Here is a 24,531-nt window from a genome sequence, read left to right on the forward strand (position 1 = left end):
CAGCAATTTCACATGATGGAGGACCCTTGACACTGATGGAGGGCTGGTGACTGAGGGGGATTTCAGATGAATAAATTCAATGAATCCAACTGTCACACTTGTTAATTCACCAACATTCAGACTCAAACACACACACACACACACCCACACACAGACACACACACACACCCACACCCACACACACACACACACACACACACACAGACACACACACACACACACACACAGACACACACACACCCATGAGACCAGAGCAGAAATGCCTGAAGAATCAGGTAAAAAAACACGCTCATCCTCATACTTCACACACCATATTTGTAACCATACATAAAAAGTGATGTTTGTTTTGTGCAAGACAAAATATTACAGCTTTATTATTTTCTGTAGATTTTTGTAGACAGTCAAAGATCTGCAGGGAACAATTGTGAAGTGAAAAATGTTGCAAAGTCAGACTTAAGGTGATGAACTGTTGCTGTTTTTTATTATTTAATTTAACATGTACAATAATTTATTATATAATCATTCCATGAAACAGTCTGTACATTAACCATCATAAAACAATACTTAATTGAACAGAATCATTCTCATTCTGAATTAGTTTTCCCTATGGATGTATTTATTGTAGACTTTCATTGCTAGTCTTTTTTTTCTTTTTTCTTTTACAAACTGTGGGGTGTTCTTCAGATATTTTATGGCTGAACTGAAATATTCATATAACAGGAACAAACAGGGTGATCTGGTGTCAGTGGGTTGTTTTTTATTTCCAAATTCGACGAACGAGTGAACAGCACATTGCATACTTAATGTTCCCTCTCTGAGGAACACAGCATTCTTTCAGTTCGTGGGACGGACTGACAACAACACAATCAAACTGCTCCTGCGCTTGATAAATGCGAATTCAACGACTGTCTCTCTTTATCTTTTCGTCTTTGACCCCTCTCTCACACGCATATGCACGCCATAACTCATTTGTCATGTGGCATTTTATTTGAACGCTCTTCGCTCTAATGCAGCGAGATGTGCCAGATAAATAGGCAATTTGTGGTGGTGTTGCGTACTAAAGCAGAAGGATAGTGAGTGAATGTGCTGGGCTCTCAACTCACCATCTGGTATATATCCAGGGTCGAGTGGCATGGCGGCGTGTGCCTGAAAGAATATAAATGCAAACTTTTTCATTAAAAGTTTCTTTCATATAGAACAAGGATACAATATATATATATACTACAAATATATGTAACCAGCAGCAAATCAGCTTATTAGAATGATTTCTGAATGATCATGTGACACTGAAGACTGGAGTAATGATGCTGAAAATTCATTCATTAATTTAAATGTATTTTTGATCAAATAAATGCAGCATTGGTGAGCGAAAATCTTGTGTTGTTGTGTGTTTGCTTTAGCGGCTTTCTTAAAAGCATATTGGTTTACTGTAGACTTACTCTTTAATTTACTCTTGCCATTTTAAACCTGAAACTAATTTGACACTGAAACAGTGAATTATTGAAAACAAATCTCGCTCTGTTTCACATCAGGGTTGAATAACCAACTTGGTTTGCATGAACTTTCAATAATTGAAAGGTCTATCGTCACTTATGCCGTTTCAATGTAATTATTTCATTACGATTGCTCAAATTTGACACGGCATACATAATTCGAAATGATCTCATTAATAATAATGTGCACTAATCTGACAGTGTGCTAGAGGGCTGTGTGACTCCTGAATAAATATATTCACCATTTCCCAGGCCGCGGGGTCATGTTTGAAGAGGGAATGAGTGAGCTCCACTGACACACGCTTCCTGTAGTCTGAACTCTTGTCCTCAGAGATGCGGAAGAGAACGGCCGCAGCATACGTGGCTGAGGAGGAGGATTGATTACAACCTGATTATTTGATATATGATATGATACATATTATTATGGATGCATATAATTATTATATTTATGTCATTTATATAATGCACCAAATATATTCACTTAATAAATGTGGAAAGAAAATTAATACATACATTGATAATAATTCTATAAGACAATCAAGGTAAAAAAATGACAGTAAAGACTGTTACAAAAGATTTATATTTTAAATAAATGCTGTTGTTTTTTAAATTGCATTTCATAATTCAATGCACAAATCGCCTGTCCTTAAATGTCACACCAAATCAAGTGATGTGCTGTATCACATGTCAGTCAGATGGACTTCTTATATATATAATAAGACTGCTTTTGCTCAGAGTAAGCTATACTATTATCCAAATGTATTCCTGAAAGTGAAAATTTCAGCTTGTGAGACTAAAAGCCATTTTACACGCTATGCGAGAAAGTGTCAAGCTGAAGATTCACTTGCAAACTTGTGTGGTCTCTTGTGTGTTCGGCTCCTTTTCTATATTGAAGTGTAGCACTAAAGTCAATGTAACAGCATGCAGCATCTCTGACAGTGTTTGTCTACAACAGACTGTCATTGTCAGTGTTGGTGGTTTATGAAAGCTGCTGGTGTGTTACTGTAAACAGAAGAACTCAGGGATTACAGTTTTCTGTATCAGTTTACAGTATTTCCACTGGGAGTGTGATGCAAAAATCAGAGGAAAGGTTTGCACAGTTTCAAATGGATGTACAAACTATGATCTGTCCAATGGCACATGGCTCTTTTCTGTGTTTTAACAACATGAAGTGACACTTACGTAATTAGTCATGACACATAAGATATGGCACGCTGTTTTAACATTTAATCCTTAAAACATATTACTATCAGTTTGAATGCTGCTAGTACTTTTTTTTATTTATTTCATTATGTACTTGTACTTATTCAATCACGATGAGCTGTCATTCAGTTCTGACTATTATGTATTACAATAGTGACTATTATCTTTTGCAATATTACTAGTAAGTGTTCTAGTACTTGTATTAGTACTTGCTTATTAAGTACTATCACTTTTCATTAGATACTAGCTCATATTTAACAGATACTTGTAGCTATTAATTAGGTAGTAGTACCTTTTGTAATTGTTACTACTAACAGATCTTACAACCCGAATTCCGGAAAAGTTGGGACGTTTTTTAAATTTTAATAAAATGAAAACTAAAGGAATTTCAAATCACATGACCCAATATTTTATTCACAATAGAACATAGATAACGTAGCAAATGTTTAAACTGAGAAATTTTACACTTTTATCCACTTAATTACCTCATTTAAAATTTAATGCCTGCTACAGGTCTCAAAAAAGTTGGCACGGGGGCAACAAATGGCTAAAAAAGCAAGCAGTTTTGAAAAGATTCAGCTGGGAGAACATCTAGTGATTAATTAAGTTAATTGATATCAGGTCTGTAACATGATTAGCTATAAAAGCTTTGTCTTAGAGAAGCAGAGTCTCTCAGAAGTAAAGATGGGCAGAGGCTCTCCAATCTGTGAAAGACTGCGTAAAAAAATTGTGGAAAACTTTAAAAACAATGTTCCTCAATGTCAAATTGCAAAGGCTTTGCAAATCTCATCATCTACAGTGCATAACATCATCAAAAGATTCAGAGAAACTGGATAAATCTCTGTGCGTAAGGGACAAGGCCGGAGACCTTTATTGGATGCCCGTGGTCTTTGGGCTCTGCATCACTCATCGGCATGATTGTGTCAATGACATTACTAAATGGGCCCAGGAATAATTTCAGAAACCACTGTCGGTAAACACAATCCGCCGTGCCATCAGCAGATGCCAACTAAAGCTCTATCATGCAAAAAGGAAGCCATATGTGAACATGGTCCAGAAGCGCCGTCGTGTCCTGTGGGCCAAGGCTCCTTTAAAATGGACTATTTCAAAGTGGAATAGTGTTTTATGGTCAGACGAGTCCAAATTTGACATTCTTGTTGGAAATCACGGACGCCGTGTCCTCCAGGCTAAAGAGGAGGGAGACCTTCCAGCATGTTATCAGCGTTCAGTTCAAAAGCCAGCATCTCTGATGGTATGGGGGTGCATAAGTGCATACGGTATGGGCAGCTTGCATGTTTTGGAAGGCTCTGTGAATGCTGAAAGGTATATAAAGGTTTTAGAGCAACATATGCTTCCCTCCAAACAACGTCTATTTCAGGGAAGGCCTTGTTTATTTCAGCAGGACAATGCAAAACCACATACTGCAGCTATAACAACAGCATGGCTTCGTCGTAGAAGAGTCCGGGTGCTAACCTGGCCTGCCTGCAGTCCAGATCTTTCACCTATAGAGAACATTTGGCGCATCATTAAACTAAAAATACGTCAAAGACGACCACGAACTCTTCAGCAGCTGGAAATCTATATAAGGCAAGAATGGGACCAAATTCCAACAGCAAAACTCCAGCAACTCATAGCCTCAATGCCCAGACGTCTTCAAATTGTTTTGAAAAGAAAAGGAGATGCTACACCATGGTAAACATGCCCCGTCCCAACTATTTTGAGACCTGTAGCAGAAATCAAAATTGAAATGAGCTCATTTTGTGCATAAAATTGTAAACTTTCTCAGTTTAAACGTTTGCTATGTTATCTATGTTCTATTGTGAATAAAATATTGGCTCATGTGATTTGAAAGTCTTTTAGTTTTCATTTTATTAAAATTTAAAAAACGTCCCAACTTTTCCGGAATTCGGGTTGTATTATACTATTCATACCTGCTTTTTTTACTTGAAGAGTTGAAGAGTTCAATTAAAAGCCTCAACAGTAAGATAATAAAAAAACTTACAATAAAACCGATTACTATCAGTAAATACTAATATCTAATAAATGTGTGCTAATATCTATTCAAGAAGAACTTGAAGCTATTCAATACATACAAGTAACTATTTAATAGGCACTAGTATCTAATAAGTTCTAGTATCTAATAATAACTACTGGTATCAAATGAATAAGTACTAGAATACTACTCCAAAAATAACTTCTAGTATCTAATAATAAGCATTAGTATCTAGCATAAGTACTGGTATCCAATAATAAAAATTAGCATCTATTACTAACTACTTGTTAGGACGAAAATAAATCCAAATAAATCCAAATGGTGAAATAAATCGAAGCCTTGTAAATTGAGTAAGGATTCTGCATCAACTGAATTTCCGAATGCATCGTAATCTCTTTCAAATTGATTCTGAGATTAGTTTTTAACAGCAGATGCCACTGCATGCTTTAGAAACAATCATACTCTGCTTAGCCTACTTCCTGTTCCTTACACACCTAAAGTAATCATTCTTAAAGTTTGAAAAGTTTGAAGCAAATTACAAGGGTGTTCACAGTGAGCTGTGTTTACATTAATCTAGTGTCATAAAAGCATTCTAAGCTGAGGTGTAATTAAATGACTCTTCAGTGCTCTTCTTTGTGAGCATTTGAGTGTGTGGTTAAAAGCTAGATTAGAGTGCCATCTGCTGTTAAAATCTAAAATCAAAATTAATTCCATTGAGAATCATGATGCATTCAGAATTGATCTATGAATTGCAATGCATCCATTTATCATGACAGCCCTAGTACTTCTTTCGATTTAATAGGTATTAATATTTAATAAATAAGTAATACTAAAAAAAGAACATGAAAATAGATGATATTATGTTTTATACATTAAATGTAAAAACAGCTTGCCATAATGAGGTGTGGCATCAAACTTTGTCTCAATGCGCATCACTCACCAATCCCCTCATTGGGAGAGTGCAGGAGCTCCATTAGAGGTGCAGATGCTCCTTCTGCATCGATCATCTCGGCACACTGCTTATCCAGAGCCAGTTCACACAAAACACCGGCAGACACACGCTTTATGTTCTCCACGTAGGAGTACAGAAGCTAACAGGAAAGAGGAAGTCAAAGAATGAGAGGGGTTATACACACACACACACACACACAAAAACTCATCTCTGTTGTTTCACTACTGCTTTATCAACACCTACATCTCATTACATGGTTGTATTTGTCTAAACAATCTTGCACTTCTTATGTAACTGTTTTCTATTTGTAAGTTACTTTGGACAAATGCATGCACTAAAGTAATTACATGACATAATGCACAGTGTTTAGGGGAAAGACTAATATTAGTGACAATATTAACAGTATTTTTCAGTATTGTAGCACTCAAAACTCTGTAGCTTTTTCAAAAATAAGCTAACCCCCCCCCCCCCCCCCCCAAAAAAAAAGCAAAAGCACTTTTTTTTTTATGCCACATTTGTGCAAAAACACTTACCAACACAATTTTTCGCACATTGTCTTTTTGTCAGTTTTGGAAAATTTGTTTTAGTTCATTGGTTCATATATGAATCAAATCAGAACACTGAGTCCCTCCTCATAATCAGTGTTTTGTAAAGCTAAATCAATTAGCAATCTCTTTCATTAACTGAAGTATAGTTTAAATGAAACAAAATATAATAAAATACAATATAATATAAATGTTACATCAAAAATTAGATGAAAATATTATATTAGATAGAAAAGTATATCGTATATCCACATATGTGTGTTTGCATAAAAAGTAAATAGTAAATATAGCAAATAAATAAAAAATAAATTTAATATTCAAAATAAATAAACACGGTAACACTGCACATAAGTGCTTGTGACATTTAGGTTTAATCTTTTTTTTCTGAAATATTTTGTTAAATGTTATTATTTATCACCGTGTTTTATTCTATATAAATTATGTATATTTGGCTTTATTAATTAGTATGCACTGTAGCTCTTCAAATTTAATTATATGACCCCACTCAAATTGCTTGCTGTTGTGCTAGAAAAGTGTGTCTCTAAACATTAAAGTTATCATCTGATAGTTATGTATTTAGAAAATATATTCCACCCTTAAGGTTTTTTTTTTCTTTTTTTTTTTTGCTTGTAGCATAGCTAAATACTTTTTCAAATGAGAAGCTTGACTGCATGTCAAAAAAAAATGTAAATGTAGCTTCTCTGACACTGGTAGCAGACTATATAAACACAGACAAACACACACACACATGCAAACAGTTGCCAGACGCCTTGCAGTCATCGCCCGCAACACCCACACATCACAAGTACACAACACACACAGATGAACCGCTTTCACTGCCAGGACTGCCATAAGCTGGTTCAGTACTTGCACAAACAGAGGAATGGTCTGCATGCTGGCGATCTCCCCTCGGTTGATGGGATCTCTGGCCAGTATATGTAAAGCGCCTGTACAGCCTTCCACAATCTCTTCCATTCGCACGCCATCCTGTGAAAAAAAGAGTGAAAGTGTGAAGAAAACATTAACTCTAATGCTAAAGGGACCTGGTCTATGCCAAATACTGGAACCTTGATGCTAATTGGATTGTATTTTGACCTCCCTTTGAGGGCTTTGGCCTATATGTGAGGGTGAATAAAGAGGATATATGAAAAATCCATGCACAGGTATAAAAAGCTCCAAACGCACCTGATAGGTCTGCTGGGCTCCTGAGCCGTGTCTTTGAGTTTCCTGATGAGCTTTCAACAGCAGGTTGACCAATCGAGGGATTGTCCCAGATTCTCTCAGAGGCGCCTGATTGGCTGGACACAGGGCCAAGTTACGAATCAAACCCACTGTGGCCTGCAGTGTGAAGAAGTCATATTATTAACTACTGTTTTTCATCTATTTGTTTGCATTTACTTATTGCTTTTTATGCTCACAAATGGAATAATGCAGTGGTTTCCAATGTAAACAAAAACTGCTATATATAAACCTTTGCTCTGTTTCGTTGAATATCATTTAAATAAATAAATAGGTTTTGGAATAGGTTTTATTTTTAAATGTGAAATTTGAGTTTATATTGATATACATATAATTTAAAGAACACTTTAAGCTGATTTGAAAATAAATAAAATCAAAATGTAAATGTAAATAAAAAAATCACAGTTTAAATATACAAACAAATGAGCAAACAATAAAATGAGATAAAATAGCTCATAATTTGGTTTTGAATGAATCTGATGTGAAATTAAATGAGTTCATACTGAAATACACTATACTGATTGCAAAATTTATTTAAAAAAATTGCTCTGAATAAAAGTTTGATCTCTTTAATTTGAATATCATTTAAATATCAACAAAATCAATCAATAATAAATAAGATAATTTGGTTCTGGGAGATTTTCATGAGAAATTTGATTGATTTGACTGAGTTTATATTGAAATGAATTGAGTTTATATAATGATTATCATATCAATATCACATTCAGCAGATGATTTTTCTAAAAATGCCTAAAACAAAAGTAAATAAATACACTGAAATCGCTCAGATAATTTTCAATAGTGTAATGAGAAATTTATATTGAGTTTATACTGACGTGTGCCTTTGATTGTCTTTGTATTTTGGCAAAGCTGAGCACAGTTCTTGAGAAAAAAGCAAGGCTTGAAAAGAAAGTAAATGTCTCTTCGAATTCAAACACTTGCTTAGCTATGAATCTTATTGCAGCTTATGAAAAAAAATAATTAAAAAAATATTTCCTTTGTGATTTTTCTTTGTGATGGGTTTAGCTAAGTCTCTTAAACACAATGAACCGTGCCCCACTTTTGTAGCGCCGTACCTTTTCAAAAAGACATAATTTGAACCTAAACTCGATTGTTGTGAATTCATCATTGTGCAGCTCATTGTGAGTCCATTCCTCAGAGCTTTCATCATCTTTAACCAGTGACTCACTCTTGTAAATCCCAAAGTGCTGACTGTCGACTCAAACTCAGGCACCGGCATCAACATGATGGCAACCGAGTGATGTTACTTGCAGCAATAATTCTTTTTTAATTAAAATATGAGCTGAATACAAAGTTTATGTTGAGATGATTGATGTGAGACTGAACGCAGCCTCAAACGTTTATGGATGCATCAATGCACATTCAAATCTTTGTCGGCGAAATCACCTGTATATCACTCCACAATATAGTTCAGAGAAATGTCATGCACTGATGTGAAGTGTTTGTCATTTTACTTCTGCCTAACCATCTGTGCACCAAGAGCGCTGTTTAAACGCTTAATTTCATCTGGCCTCTTTCATAACGCATCATTAGTCAACAATGTTCCTGTGCTGATTAGAGAACGCTGACTGATAGAGCAGATCTCTGCAGGGTGGGACGACAAGCCATGTCAAGCACAGAAAACGCCTCCAAATAACCATGATGCAATGCATTCCACAGATTGGGCTCTCATGTGTATTGCATTAGTGCTCTGTTCTCTCCTCCTGGGTGCAACTAAACCCATCAGCCAAACTGGGACAGTCCAGCTACAGTACAGCATGAATTCCATCTGTAAAACTGTTGAACCATTTTCTGGTTTCTTCATAAGAGCCATTATAAAATAAGTAGTTCTGGTTCTAACCAGAATGAACCAGATCAGTTATAAAATGCATTACATTCGTCCGTACTACTACAATACTTAGGCTACAACTATATTACTGGGGAAAATATTCATTAATTTGGTTTCAGAAGAGTTTCAAGATAAAGATCATATTAAGATTTTTGACTTTTAATTGCAGTCTTTGGCTTTTCAGCGAATCTGAGCACAGTCTGAGATATTGTTGAGAAAACATATGAGAAACCATGTATAAAAAGTGCAAAAAATGCATGTAATTAATGTATCGCTATTGCTTTATTATGCTCACTAATGGATTAATGCAATGGTTTCCAAAGTAATAATAAAAAATATATATATATATATTTTTTAATATATAAAATATAAATATTCTACTCTAATACTATATTAATGCTGTCAAACAATTAATCGTGATTTATAGCATTCAAAATAAAAGTTTTTGTTTGCGTAATGTATGTGTGTGTGCTGTGTATATTTATTTTGTATATATAAATACACACAAAGCGTATATATTTCAGAAAAATATGTTATGTTTATATATTTTTTTTATTTTTATTTTTTTATATATAAATTATTTGAATATAGACATGTTAATACATGTAAATATTTTCAAAATATATACATGCATGTGTGTGTATTTATATATACATAATAAATATACACAGAGCACACACTACGCAAACAAAAACTTTTATTTTGGATGCAATAAATTGCAATTAATCGTTTTAAAGCACTACTCTAAATAATAGTTTATAATAATTAAAGTTTGCTCTCTTACATTTGAAAATATAATAAAATAAACAAGAAGCAAGGTAAAAGAAAAAAAAAAATATATATAATAATAATAATAAAAAACTGTCCTATTGCTTCCAAAACATTGTTTTTCTCCCGGTTTCATTTACATATTATCTTTATCTGGTGTTTTTACTTAAATGCCTTTAGGAAGAAATAATGACCATTACAGTAAAAATAAAGCAAAAAATACAGTTAATTTGAATAAAATAGCTCAGATAATTTGGTTTTTGAAAACTCTTTGATTTCGTTTTGATGTGACTTTTGACTTCAGTCTTTGGTATTTTAGTAGAATCTGTCTCTCATGGTTTACTGCATTATTTAAAGGTGCACTTTTACATTTAAAATGTTTTACAGCTAAAAAAAAGTTTAATAGTGCTAATGTGTCAAATTATGCACATGCATATGAGATGAAGTTATATCAGTAGCCTTATAAAAGCTATTTGTTTTTTAGACAGACCTGTTGAGATCAAATTAGCAGCTTAATTCTTCTCACATCATCTTGTTAATAAACCTTTTATTAGACACTTTCATTTAAGCAATATATTATGCCTGACTGGATTTCAACAACAGCAATGACAGAAAAAAATGTAAAAACATGGCGGTGGGATGCTGTCAATATAAGTCTAAAAGCAACACTATATTGGTCAGCTCAACATCTACACAAACAAATCACTGAGTGTACCACAGCGGAGAGAAACGCACAAAACACCTGAGTACATAATCAATGCAAACGCTTCTATTTTCAGGATCTGCTATTCAGCCAGGTTGATTTAGTTAGGAATCGCCGCATGCAGACTGTGAGCGAAAATAAAAGCCGGGCATTTTTGTTCTTCTGGATCGATACACATGTGCCGAGCAGATCACAGCACACACACACACACACACACACACAGGTTTCTGCTCCAGCGGTCTGATACGATTAAGCGGGAGATCATGCGTGCTGGGAGCCCGTGCCCGAAGAGAGACAATCAGAGTCCGGCCCACCACAAATCAGAGAGCCGAGGACAGCCAATTACATCCACCACGACCTTCCTGATTTCCTCAAGCTTCAAGGGCTTTGACTAGGACAGAGGCATCAACAAGATAAAAAAACAATTGGTAAGTTACTGCATGGGATAGTTATTTTAAAAGTCCAAAGGAAAACTATACATCTGCAATGCTTAATTTTTATTTTCAAATGTTTTTATACCAATTCTAAGGACAAATGTTTGGAATTTAATACACTACACTACTGTTCAAAAGTTTGAGGTTGGTAAGATTTTGTACATGTTTTTCAAAGAAGTCTCTTATGCTCACCAAGGCAGCATTTATTTGATCAAAACTACAGTATAAACAGTAATATTGTGAAATATTGTTATAAATTAAAATAACTGCTTTCTATTTTAATATATTTTCAAATGTAATAGCAAATATACTGCAGTCTTCAGAGTCACACGATCCTTCAGAAATCATTCTGATATACTGATTTGCTGCTCAAGAAATATTTGTAATTATTATCTTGAAATCAGTTCATGTTTTCAGGATTCCACAGAAAGTTCAAAAGAACTGATTTGATTAAAAATCTCAATCTTTTGGAACATTATAATTGTCCTTACTGTCACTTTTTATGACTTTAATTCTAATGCATCCTTGCTGAATAAAAAAAAAAATAATAATAAATAAATAAACAAACAAACTAACTAACTGACATCAAAACTGGTTATTTCTGGAACTCTTGCAACACCAAACCAGAGTTATTATCATTTATTAAACAATTTTGTTAATTGGAATAAAGGCAAAAAAAAAAAGATTTAGTTGCCAGGATAACATTTTGCATTTTTTTTTCTGATGCATCACAAAAATTACTAACTAGAATAATTCATTTAAAATAATTAATTAAAAATGAACTAAAACAGATTTTTTTTTAATTATTAAAAAAACAAAAAAAACAAATCAGACTATCAGTGTGACTGTCCCTTCTTACTTTGTCCTTACTTCCTCACCTCTATGCCATTATCATTTTATTTCTATTTAACACCAAATTATTTCAGGCGTCCTGCTACAAGGATTTACAGCTCTCAGTCTGTGTATGGCAGCAGCTTCTCACATATGGTGCTCGAGGGCTCTTTTATTGTTCCAGCTAGTGTCCTCAAAATTACGCTAAAGCCCCAGAGGAGCGTAGGAGTGCCGCTCAATGACTAAGATCCGGCAGCACATCAGCTTAACGCGAGAGGCAATTCTCAGCGTACTTCCACATCAAAGGCGCGCAAGAATTGCCCCCAGACGATTCAAATCTGACCTTTACATTTAAACGGTGGAGAGGACTTTCAAACTGGCAGCTCTTCAGACCATAGACTGTATAAAAACATGGACGTAGTGTCCGTGACGTCACCCGTAGACTCCTGAAGAGAGTTTTTGAAGCCTAAAGTGTGCAGAGCGAGCCGTCGCCATCTTGGCAGCGCGTCACCGCGCAACTCTCCCGGATAATCGAAAATGGGCAAAAGGGCGGGAGCTGGTTGCTGAAGCCACGCCTACCTAGCGTGAAGGCTGTGACAGCAGTGGCAATTCACCTGTCACTCAAGTGGCCACGCCCTTAATTATGCAGAACTTTAAGGATTAATATAATTTAAACGGATGAGTTATAAAAAAAATCACCCCCCCTCACAGTTGTCATGAAGGGCAAAATTAGCTATTTAGACCAAAATCATTTTTTGCACCAGGTTGAAAACATGTTTTTTTCTGCTGTAAAGTTGGGCATTTTAACATGGGGAGTCTATGGGACTGACTCTCTTTTGCAGCCAGCCTCAAGTGGCCAGTCGATGAATTGCAGTTTTAGTCACTTCCTTATTGGCTTCACTAGAGAGAGCGGGAGGTTGCCGCTCGCTTCAGACACACAAACAAACAATACCACATACAGACCTTTACCACAGGCCAATAGTGCGGCTGGCCCAAGAGCTTGGTGATGGCGGGGATGCCGTAGTGCAGACGCACTGCATTCTGGGCCAGCTCTGCATCGGGGTGGCGGCTCGTGAGGTGACGCAGGGCACAGACGGCCGGCTCGGCCACGTCCTCCTTCTCTCCGGCCCGCAGCACGGCGTGAATGAGCGCCTCCACCCCGCCGCTCTGGGTGACCAGGGCCTTGTTGCGTGCGTTGTTGCAGGTGAGATTTGACAGGATGCCAGTAGCACAGGTCAGCATGTTCACATCATCTGAGCCCAGCTGACTCACTAAGATCTGCAAGAGACCGTCCAGACCTTCCTGTGTGGAGAGAAAATAAGAAGGGGTTTGGTATATTATTGTATTATCCATTTTCATTTTTGATATATATATATATATACTGTATATATATATATATTGTAGTTTTTCATAGTAGTTATTTTTTGTTATAACTAAATAACAAAAATAATATCTAAACTTATTAGTCTTGATCATTTATTAATTCTTATTTATGAATTTTATTTCAGCTTTAGTTTTAGTTATTTTAGTATTAAATAAAAATAAGAAATGCTGCTTTAGTTGAAAACAAAGTTTGTGTTTCTTATATTTTATTTTATTTCAGTTAATATTTAAGAAAGTAACATGTTTTTTTAAATACTGTGAAATATTATTATAATTTAAAATAACACAGTTTTCTATTTGAATATAATTTAAGATTATTATAATTTATTTTTGTGGTGCAAAGCTGAATTTTCAGCATCATTACTCCGGTCTTCAGTGTCACATGATCATTCAGAAATCATTCTGATATACTGATTTGATATTTTGTGGAAATTTTTTTTATTTTTCTAGAGGATTCTATGAAAAAAAAACATTTATTTAGAAATATATATATGCTGTAACATTATACGTCTTCACGTTTGATTAATTTAATGCATCATTGCTGAATAAAAGTATTAATTTCTTTCTCTGTTAACATCCTTCTTGTTTACATTGTGTGGCTATACTATTAAAACACTGAATATTTCAATGTGTAAAAACTAGCTTTATTCACATTCGTTGCAAGAGCCTCACCATGAGCCAGATTTGAAAGAAAAAGAGGGACAAGTGGAATAATTTTTGAGGTTATGAGTCGTCTGAGTTAAACTTGTACTGAACCCAGAATATTCCTTTATCATTAATCTTTTTAATACATCATGAATGATCAGTGACAGTGCAAAAGATTAACATAAAAACACAATATATCAAGAATCAGACAGTCATAACTGCTAATTATCACAAATGAAAGACATGATAGAAGAGGAGGAGACTGAGATAAGAAACAAATGAAAGAGGAAAGGCAGTGAAAGAACGAGATAAGACAGAACATGAGTTTGTGAAAGATTAGAGACAGATGCTCAACACATTTAAATTCTGCTCACTTTCGGTGGGAGCAGAAGGAGACGCGGCTAATAATAGTTGCTTTTGTTCCTCAAATTTAATAATAAGGGTGAAAATGATAACCTGTATATCATTAATTGTGCATTTTCTGGGCCACTGAGTTCTGAGTAGCAGTGATGAGGGACAAATTGTGTGGAGGTGAGGAACAATTATGAAAACCACAAGTCGCCTGAACTATAAAAGCATCAGGAAGTACAGAGGAAAAACTGTCAGTCTACATGAAAGCTGTTCGGTGGCTTTCAAGCTCTGACTGCACATTTAATAACTGAATGCAATCCTGAAAATGCTAATGTTATTTCATTTGTAAGCAAATATTCTAATCATCTGCTTTATAAAGCCATTTCACAATCACATTCAGTATAGAATCATGATTGACTAATTTTCTCTAGAGGACAATTTGGGCAATTTTGCTTAATAGACACTAACAAGGTAGAACACAAAACAGCTAACAGCCTTTTCTTTCAAAAGCAACTTTTGGGTGGTTGCTAGGATGCTCTGAGCAGTTGCTAGACAGTTAATGGAATGTTCTGGGTGTTTTTTTTGGGTGTTTGCCAGGCTTTCTTTCTTTTCACCCAAAAATGAAAATTTTGTCATTAATTATTCACCCTCGTGTTTTTTGACATTGAAGAGAAGAATTGTTAAATAAAGTTATTTTTATTTTAGTTGCACACAAAATTAAGGTTGAACCACTGATGCTACATGGGCTATTTTAATGATCTCCTTACTACCTTTTTGGGTCTTGAACGTGTCAGTTGCGTTGCTGTCTATGAAGGGTCAGAAAGCTCTCAGATTTCATCAAATATATCTTAATTTGTATTGCAAAAATGAATGAAGGTTTTACTGGTTTGAAATGACATGAGGGTGAGTAATTAATGAGAGAATTTTAATTTTTGGGTGAACTATCCCTCAGGCCATTCAAGATGTACAGTAGGTGACTTTTTTCATAAGAAGAACAAGATTTTTAGCTGTAACCGTTCATAAAAAGTCAGCGGCTGCTGGTTTTGAAGAATAAACAGTTTCTGAGAGTTTGTTTCTGGTTCAAATAACTGATTCTTCAGTTTGTTTTGGTAATCAAACAATGATGTAATGTATACAGGATTATATTTTTAAAGCACCAAATACTTATGTGAAACAGCAATGTTTCATATGTCTGAAGCACATAAAGTGAATACACTGGTTTTACTTGGCTCACCTTTTTACACAAAGAGAAATCATAACAACTTTCATTTTGGCATTTTATTCAAGTGCTGGGTTCACACATGCACATATAAGTGACTTTTAGGTCATCTTTAGGTCACGTCCCAAAACCATTCAAGCTGGCGGTTACCAAGCCTCTTATTAAGAATCCAAAACTAGATCCTAGTGTACTGGCCAATTATAGGCCTATTTCAAATCTTCCATTTATGTCTAAAATTTTGAAAAAGTTGTGTCTGCTCAATTGAGCACCTTCCTGCATAAAAATGATCTGTATGAAGAATTTCAGTCAGGTTTTAGGCCCCACCATAGCACAGAAACTGCACTTGTTAAAATTACAAATGACCTGCTCCTTGCGTCAGATTAAGGCTGCATCTCAATTCTAGTCTTACTTGATCTTAGTGCTGCGTTCGACACCATAGTGTCACAGTGTCTGGGTTGTGTTTCCTGGGTTTCCACTAGGTGTTCTCCTTTTCCACGGTGTCTGTCACCTTACCACTTCCTGTTCCCTTATTTGGTCACCTTCCTCCTTGTTTGAGTTAATTGATTGTTCCCCACCTGTCTCCTGTTTCCCCATTATCCTTTTGTGTATTTATACCCGATCCGTCTGAGTCTGTGTCACGGAGTCCTTGTTTAATGTTCATGTTAACCCGTTGTCTTGCCCTTGCTGTGTGTTCTTATCTGTTTTGGTTTATGTTTGGATTCTCTGGTTTTGACCCTGCCTGGACTGTTTACCCTTTGGATTTGCCCTTTAATAAAGTCACATACCTGCACTTGGATCTCTCCCGTGGTTCTTTGTAACACTGATCGTGACACATAGATCATGATATACTGATAGATCGATTACAAAACTATACAGGTATTCAAGGGCAGGCTCTAAGATGGTTTAGATCCTACCTGTCCGATCGCTACCATTTTGTTTACTTAAATGGGGTGTCATCTCATTTATCATCAGTAAAATATGGAGTGCCACAAGGATCCGTCCTAGGTCCCCTTCTATTTTCAATATACATGTGTATTACCCTTGGTAATATTATTAGAAAATACGGAATTAGCTTCCACTGTTATGCTGATGATACTCAGCTATATATCTCAATGAGACCAGATGAAACTTCCCAATTATCTAAGCTAACAGAGTGTGTTAAAAATGTAAAACATTGGATGACAAATAATTTTCTCTAATTAAATTCGGATAAGACAGAGATATTAATTATTGGACCAAAAAACACTACACAGAATCTTGTAGATTACAATCTGCAACTAGACGGATGTACTGTTACTCCCTCTACAGTCAGAAATCTGGGTGTTATATTAGACGGCAATTTGTCTTTTGAAAATCATATTTCCAATGTTACAAAAACTGCATTCTTCCATCTTAGAAACATTGCCAAGCTGCGAAACATGTTATCTGTTTCTGATGCAGAAAAGCTAGTTCATGCATTCATGACCTCTAGACTGGACTATTGTAATGCACTTCTAGGTGGTTGTCCTGCTTCGTCAATAAACAAGCTACAGGGAGTCCAAAATGCAGCAGCTAGAGTCCTTACGAGGTCAATAAAATATGATCATATTACCCCAATTTTACAGTCTCTGCACTGGCTACCTATTAAGTTCCGTATCAGTTACAAATTATCATTACTTACCTATAAGGCCCTAAATGGTTTAGCTCCTGCGTACCTAACTAGCCTTCTACCACGCTACAACCCATCACGCTCCCTAAGGTCACAAAAAGCTGGACTTTTGGTAGTTCCTAGGATAGCAAAGTCCACTAAAGGAGGTAGAGCTTTCTCACATTTGGCTCCCAAACTCTGGAATAGCCTTCCTGATAATGTTCGGGGTTCAGACACACTCTCTTTGTTTAAATCTAGATTAAAAACACATCTCTTTCGCCAAGCATACGAATAATGTATCTTTTAAATTGTGAGTGTAGTTGCATCTGATCAAATGTGCATTTTTATTCATTAGCTTGGGTTAAACTAATTTTATTTTGTTGGATCAGCAGCTATTCTAATGATGTCTCTATTTTGTTTCTATGTTTTGCCACGGGATTTACATCCCGTGGTAACTAGGATTTACACAAGCTCCAGTCTGGATCCAGAACACCTGAGAAGAGATGATGCTGACCCTCAGAGGACCCCAGATGATGCTAACCTTGAATCAACAAACAGAACTAACAATTATTGCTACATGTGTGACTGCATCATGTAATAACTATTAATTAATAATATTGATAGTTCATCGTCTAGCTGACTACGTCTTGTATTATTATTATTATTTTTTATTTTTTATAAAATCCTGTCAAACGTGCACAAACTACTAGCTACTACTAAATATTGTAGAAACATAATTTTCTGTAAAGTTGCTTTGTAACGATTTGTATTGTAAAAAGTGCTATACAAATAAACTTGAATTGAATTGAATTGAATTGAATTTTTTGGTCTTCAGTCCGAGTCTGATCTGTTTCCTACTGTAAGTTCACTGATTGTTGGAGGAACTGGAGTGCAAAAATCAGCATCATAGGATCATATACGACAGTATTTTGGCTCATTTCGAGTCAGAGTGACTGTAAGGCTTCAGAAAGTGATTTTTTTTTGTTTTGTAACTTGTAGATCTGTGCTGCTCCAGCCACAAACTGTTTTAGATGGTTCAGTTTTGTGAACTGGCTCAAATGGTTCATTAAAAAGAACCTGTTCAACAGAATGATTCTTTTGCTAACCTTACATCACTCTGGACTGTTTGCCTGAGGCTCTGGATTACAGGTTATAATGTTTTAGATAATTTTCAGCTTCATGCACAGACCGATCATTTCGCTTCATAAGACCTCAAGATATCATCAGGAGCCATGGGTATTCATTTTGTGCTCCTTGAAATGCTTTTTTATTCTCATGAACCAACCACTTGGATTTTTATGAATCACCAAGGACCACAATGTTAGCTAAAAATATGCAGTGACACTTTATTTTAAGGTTTCCTTGTTACACATTACATGTGCTTACTATTAAATTATGCATTATTACATGCATGTAACCCTAAGCCAAACACTAACCCTAACCATGTACCTAACCATGGTTAATTAATATTACTAAGTACTGAAATGTATAATAACACTGTAACAAGGACACCTTAAAATAAAGCGTAACTAAATCTGCTTTACTGTTCTAGTGACGGCAAAAAACTCTTGGATGACCTGAGGGTGAGTGAACAAACAGTAAATTTTAGTTTTTTGGGTGAACTGTCCCTTTAAGTACAGTGCACCATTTAACAACATATGGTCTACAGACTGAAAGAGCCCGTTTTACCTGCTTGGTTGCAGCGTCAGAGAGGTTCCTCAGGGTCCACAGGCAGTTCTGTGTCAGACGCTGACTCGAACCTGTGAGATGTTGGCCGAGAGCCTGCATACCTCCTGCCAAATGGAGAGAAAAAGGCTTAGAGTCCATATTTATCGGACACAGCCACAAAAAAAGAAGAAAGGACAAAACTATCCAGCTACACAACCTGCTCTAAAAAGAAGAAGGCTGTATTTCTCCATGGATTAGCCATTGTCTGCCAAAGGGAGAGAAATGTCTTTTGGAGTCTGTGCAGATAAACTAAAAGCCACATGGCTTAGGAAGATAAAAGAGGGGAGGAGATTAGGAGACATCCTTGAAAACTGCCTCTCATCCAGTGTTGTAACTACCAGATCCTAAGCGCTTTCTCAAGACGGGCATCGAAAACCTCATATGGGAAGACGCCATAACTGTGAAGACTTTTCTGAGAACAGCCTTGGCAGGCATGAAAGAGCAAGATATTTTAGCCCTGCAACCTTTGTCGTTGTATATCGAAGTATTAATTCGCTGAAAGGTCAGCGTTAATAAAGTAACATCCATACATGGACGGCATGACTGCTGTGAAGCGGCCCTGACAGGTGTGTTACAGCTCCTGAAATATTAGTTTTAATGGAAAATCTACTTGAGTTGAGTTCAATGGCTAAATCATGTATTGTTGGGTTTAACACATGTGCTGTTGATATGTCGAGTCATGGTGTTCATGAATGATGCAGATTCAACTTTGGCTTGTAATGTGTCTTAATCCAATTTCCCTTCTGTCCTCCAAAAAATGTGGCACTCTCCACTGTCTTTCACAGTCATAAAAACCTGAAAATATTAGTCATGGAACAGTAATAAAAAGAAAAGTTACAGCAATTTTCTAGTGATTTCTGGCCATGCTGCGCAAAGAAGCCCAGAAAGCTGAATCATCCATGGATTTGCATTCAAAGATTTTTTCAAAACTATATTGTTTTTGTTGTTTGTTTTTTATAATTATACAAAAACTCCCAAGAGAACAGTACTTGGGAATGAAAGAAAAAGAGATAAGAATATTCCTCTAGGGTCTAAGAAAAAAAAAGGGGAAAAGAGCGTTATAAGAAGAATGCAACACACACATTCACTCACCAGCGTCAACAATAGCCGGCTTGTTGCTTGGACAGACAGAAAGCACCTTCAGGACCCTGCTGGTGGTCCACAGGAGCTTCTCATAGTTGTGGTTTCTCATAATAAACACCAAACTTTCTGGCCCACCATTTGCCAGGATGATCAACTATGAAAAGAGAAAAAGCACACAGATTAAGGGTAAAATATTCTCTATGCAAGCACTCTGTATGTCTCTAAGGCTAGTGATGATATGACACCTTGCTCTCCTGATTGCCGTAAGACAGCAGCTGCAGGCAGTCTGTGGTGATGGCCAGGAACTTGGGGTTGGTTTTTTTCAGAAGAGGGACCATCCTTTGCAGTCCATCGGCCAGACGCACCGCCATCTTGGCTCCCTCCTGGTGCAGTAACAGGTTGTGTAACGTGGTGATGGCGTAGAACAGCACTGACTCCATAGGGGAACTGAAGAAAGAGTATTTATACAATTTTTTTAATTCAACAGATTTTAACACCCAGAACCACCATATATGATGATTTCATATATGATGATGAAGCTTTCATTAGCTTTCCTATCATATGTTGCTGAAAAACTAATTATTAAAATATGATCTGAAAAATATGTACTGTCTACTAAGTACAGTACTGTCTACTGTAGTGTTTGCTTAAAAGGGTTAAAAAAGTGAATTATGTATTTTTTGCTAAAAAAAAACTAAGTGAAAGGCAAAAAAAGGATTTGAAAACAATTCTTGAAAACATTAAGGAGCAAAAGATGAAAATTATTAATAGTACATTATTAATAATACATAATGCATATATATGTACACTTCCTATTTTTCATTTTTACTAAATATTTCTGATTAAAATAAGTAAAATATCAAAATTATTATATTAAAGAAAATAGAACAGAATAGAATTTTCGCATTGAGGGGAAGGAGAGATGAACATTATTATTATTATTAATATTATTACAATTATGCTGATTATTAATATTATTTATTAACTAATAAAATAAATGAAAATGGTTTATTATTTAAAATGGAATATCTAAATTAAACATTGTTATTAAAGCTATTATTATAGATTATATAATAAAACACAAATTAATAATTTTCATTTTCATGAACATTATTATTAACAGAATTTTGATTATTATCAATGATTAAATATTATGTAAAATAAACTACCATATTTTCCAGACTATAAGTCTCACTGTTTTTCATAGTTTGGCTGGTCCTGCGAGTTATAGCCAGGTTCGACCTATCAAAATGAATGACATGAACCAAGAGAAATGAACCAAGAGAAAACATGACCGTCTATGGCCGCGAGAGGGCGCTCTAATGCTACTCAGTGCTCCTGTAGTCTACACTAAGCAGCATATAGCGACCTCTCGGGGCTGTAGACGGTAATGTTTTCTCTTGGTTCTTGGTTCTAAATAAATGCGACTTAGGGTGCTTTCACATCTCTAGTTCGATTCATTTGGTCCGAACCAAGGGCAAACAATTATACATTAAAGCATTTTTCAGCTTTTTTGGTTCCTTTTCACACCACACTGATTGCTTTGGTCCAAACCAGTTGAAACGAACCAAGATGCAGTCACATGACAACATCTACATCACTCATTGGCCTTGACGTATTTCCTAAACTGCTTTTCGATTGGTCAGAATTTACGTGTGGGAAAATTCCAACATAAGAGGAAAAGCCAGCAAACAACATGGAGACAACACAACTACACGACAGCACGACTGTGTGGGCTGGTTTTGTCCCTGGCCATAATCTATTACATTGTTTGTATACACCACAATATGCAAAAAATACATTTCTATAATGAGGCGCGGATGCGGCTTGAAAACAACGTTCTAATGCACTGCAAACGGCGAGCGGGAATCGCTCGTAACTTCAAGCGGAGGTGTGCATTAATTCTTCTTAACTCTGACAAACTCATGGTCATCTGACCAAATTTTTATCAGACTCCGCACCTCCTCACTACTCCAAGTTTGTCCATGAGCTGCAATGCTAAAGGGCAAACTGTCAACAAACACTTCCTCATCCCATAATGTACAACGCAGCTGACTACGGCAGCTGGTTTAGTCCAAAAATGATCAGTACTTTTTGCAGTTGGGTCTGTTCGAGGTCGGATCACATTCTCACCACAAACAAACCGCACCAGAGTTCGTTTGAAAGGCTTTGAAACGCTTGTTTGGTCCGCTTTTAGTCCGCACCCAAGTGTGATTGCTGCTTTCTCACCTGCCCAATCGAACTGCACCAAAGGGGGAAACGAACTCTGGTACGATTCAACCGAACTAAATGAGGCAGGAGTGAAAGCCCCCCTTATAGTCCAGTGCGACTTATATATGTTTTTTTCCTCATCATGATGTAGTTTTGGACTGATGCGACTTATACTCAGGTGCGACTTATAGTCCGAAAAATATGGTAAATACAATTTATTATTATAATACATAATAAATATATTGTCATATATAGTTATATACAATTATATATTGTTATTATAGATATTTGAATATAATAAACTTCAACAACAATTTAATTGTTGCTTTTGATTTCATACCATTAAAATGCATTTGTCAATATTCTTTCCACAGTATCCCAGACCTCAGTTTGAAAACTGAATAAACAAAGCGAAAAGTATTATATTATTTATTGTTTACATTTACTTTTACAGGTACAGCTCAAATACAGCTTAGAGAACTAGCAGAAAAACACTCAGTCCTGCTATCAGTTATCAAGATGCACAAACAAACAGCAATGTTTTCACAGAGCTACAGAAAAACCAGCCTACAAATGGCTTGCTTCCAGTCGTCTGTGCATATTAATCTACATCATAAAAGAGTGTCTTCACACCAGAAAAATCACACACACCATCTTTAAACATTGAGAATGCTATCAAAGCAGTTGCATGCAGCAATTTTTAAGATATCATCCTTGAGCAAAACATTTAGCTACAGACTGCAGCGAGCAGACTGTCGCTGTAACTTAATATGGTGATACCCTGTCAAAGTTGCAGCGGCCCTGGATACATGGTCATAAAGATCCTGCTCTACTCTATTATCTCAACATCTGCTGCAAATGGGCTTTCTGACAAAGCTAATTTCCCATCAGAGTCCAAATATATCTGTAAAATACAGCTCTGCTATAGCCCTCACTGCAGTGTAGTGGACGCTTAGTTTCATATACAGAAAATGTACACACTGTCCTGCTTTAGCATTGTTCAGTCACAGCATTCATCAAAACGCACCAGAGGTTAGGAGATGAAGTAAATGCAAAGGAATGTGCACCACAACCAGAGAAGACCTAAACACGCTCACCAAGCTTAATACACGACAGGGAAAGAAAACGACAGGTTGACCAAACCAGAAACGGAAGGATTATGACTTCCCTGCTGACCGTCTTAAAACCAGCGTGAATTTCTATGCCGGTCCAAGCTGGTTAGAGCTGGTTTGGTGATGCATGGTCCGTCTAAGGGCTCTCATAGGAACTGCGAGCGTCCATCAAACGTTTGCCACTATTCAAACGAATCCATTTGTCTGTCCATGTACAGTCAAGGGACTAATTAAAACATGAAAGCATTAGACCAGCAAGGTATCTGTCGTTCATCATTTATCTAATATCACAGATACTGAAGTCAACACTGGGTATCTGCCTTTTCAGAGATAAAAATGTGATATTTATTAGCCTTTGATATTCAGTTCTCTGAGACGGCTTTTATCATTTTACATGAAAACATAATTTGGACCAAACAGCGATTTTTATGGAGTAGATGTTTAATGCACAGATCTTGTTGAAATAGTCCATTTCATGTTTTACAATTACTGTTTTCTTATAAGAATATTTATTTAATCATTCATTAATATGAAACAATATACACATTATATATTTGTGTATCTGTAATTCCATTACACACACACACACACACACACACACACACATATATATATATATATATATATATATATTGCATTACAAATATATATACATATCTTTTTATTTTTGAAACATTTCTAATTTATTTCTATAAAATCTTTATAATCTTTATTTTATGTATTTATTCAATTTTTGTAAAATTACTTAAAATTGTAAATAAATAAATAATATAATTAATTTAATATATTTGTAATATTAATTACATTTATTATATTTGGTATTTTGTTTTATATATATATATATATATATATATATAAATTATTTATTTATTTTTTTACATTGTTACAGTTATGTAACAATGTAAATGTTAATGTCTATTTAGCTTTTATTTAAATTTATTCAAGTTTTTGTTATATTTCAGTTAACGTATATATATAAAGGAATGTTTTCTTTTATAGTTTTAGTTAATGATAATAACCATGACAGCTTATGGGAGAGTTTTTGGTATGTAACACCCACATGCCGATCTAATCCACACATTTTTTTTTTATATTCTGGCTGGCGTGGAAATGTATCACATTAAAGAAGTAAAACACCATGAGTTAAATCCTCAGGCATACA

At 35.5% G+C, this 24,531-nt stretch overlaps 1 protein-coding gene across 1 annotated transcript in view; it reads right to left on the reverse strand.

The window, feature by feature from the left end:
- Positions 1-204: 204 nt before the first annotated feature.
- LOC132145043 (junction plakoglobin-like) overlaps positions 205-24,531 on the reverse strand; it is a 62,510-nt gene continuing 38,183 nt past the window's right edge. The window contains exons 6-14 of the mRNA XM_059555755.1: positions 20,292-20,493; positions 20,056-20,200; positions 18,925-19,028; positions 12,974-13,312; positions 7,372-7,524; positions 7,054-7,173; positions 5,630-5,780; positions 1,736-1,857; positions 205-1,146 (exon numbers count right to left, since the gene is read on the reverse strand). Of these exons, the coding sequence (XP_059411738.1) occupies positions 985-1,146; positions 1,736-1,857; positions 5,630-5,780; positions 7,054-7,173; positions 7,372-7,524; positions 12,974-13,312; positions 18,925-19,028; positions 20,056-20,200; positions 20,292-20,493 (1,498 nt within the window). The 3' untranslated portion in view covers positions 205-984. The remainder of the gene's footprint in view (positions 1,147-1,735; positions 1,858-5,629; positions 5,781-7,053; positions 7,174-7,371; positions 7,525-12,973; positions 13,313-18,924; positions 19,029-20,055; positions 20,201-20,291; positions 20,494-24,531) is intronic.

The sequence above is a fragment of the Carassius carassius genome, chromosome 8, assembly GCF_963082965.1.
Source record: "Carassius carassius chromosome 8, fCarCar2.1, whole genome shotgun sequence".
Classification (NCBI taxonomy): domain Eukaryota; kingdom Metazoa; phylum Chordata; class Actinopteri; order Cypriniformes; family Cyprinidae; genus Carassius; species Carassius carassius.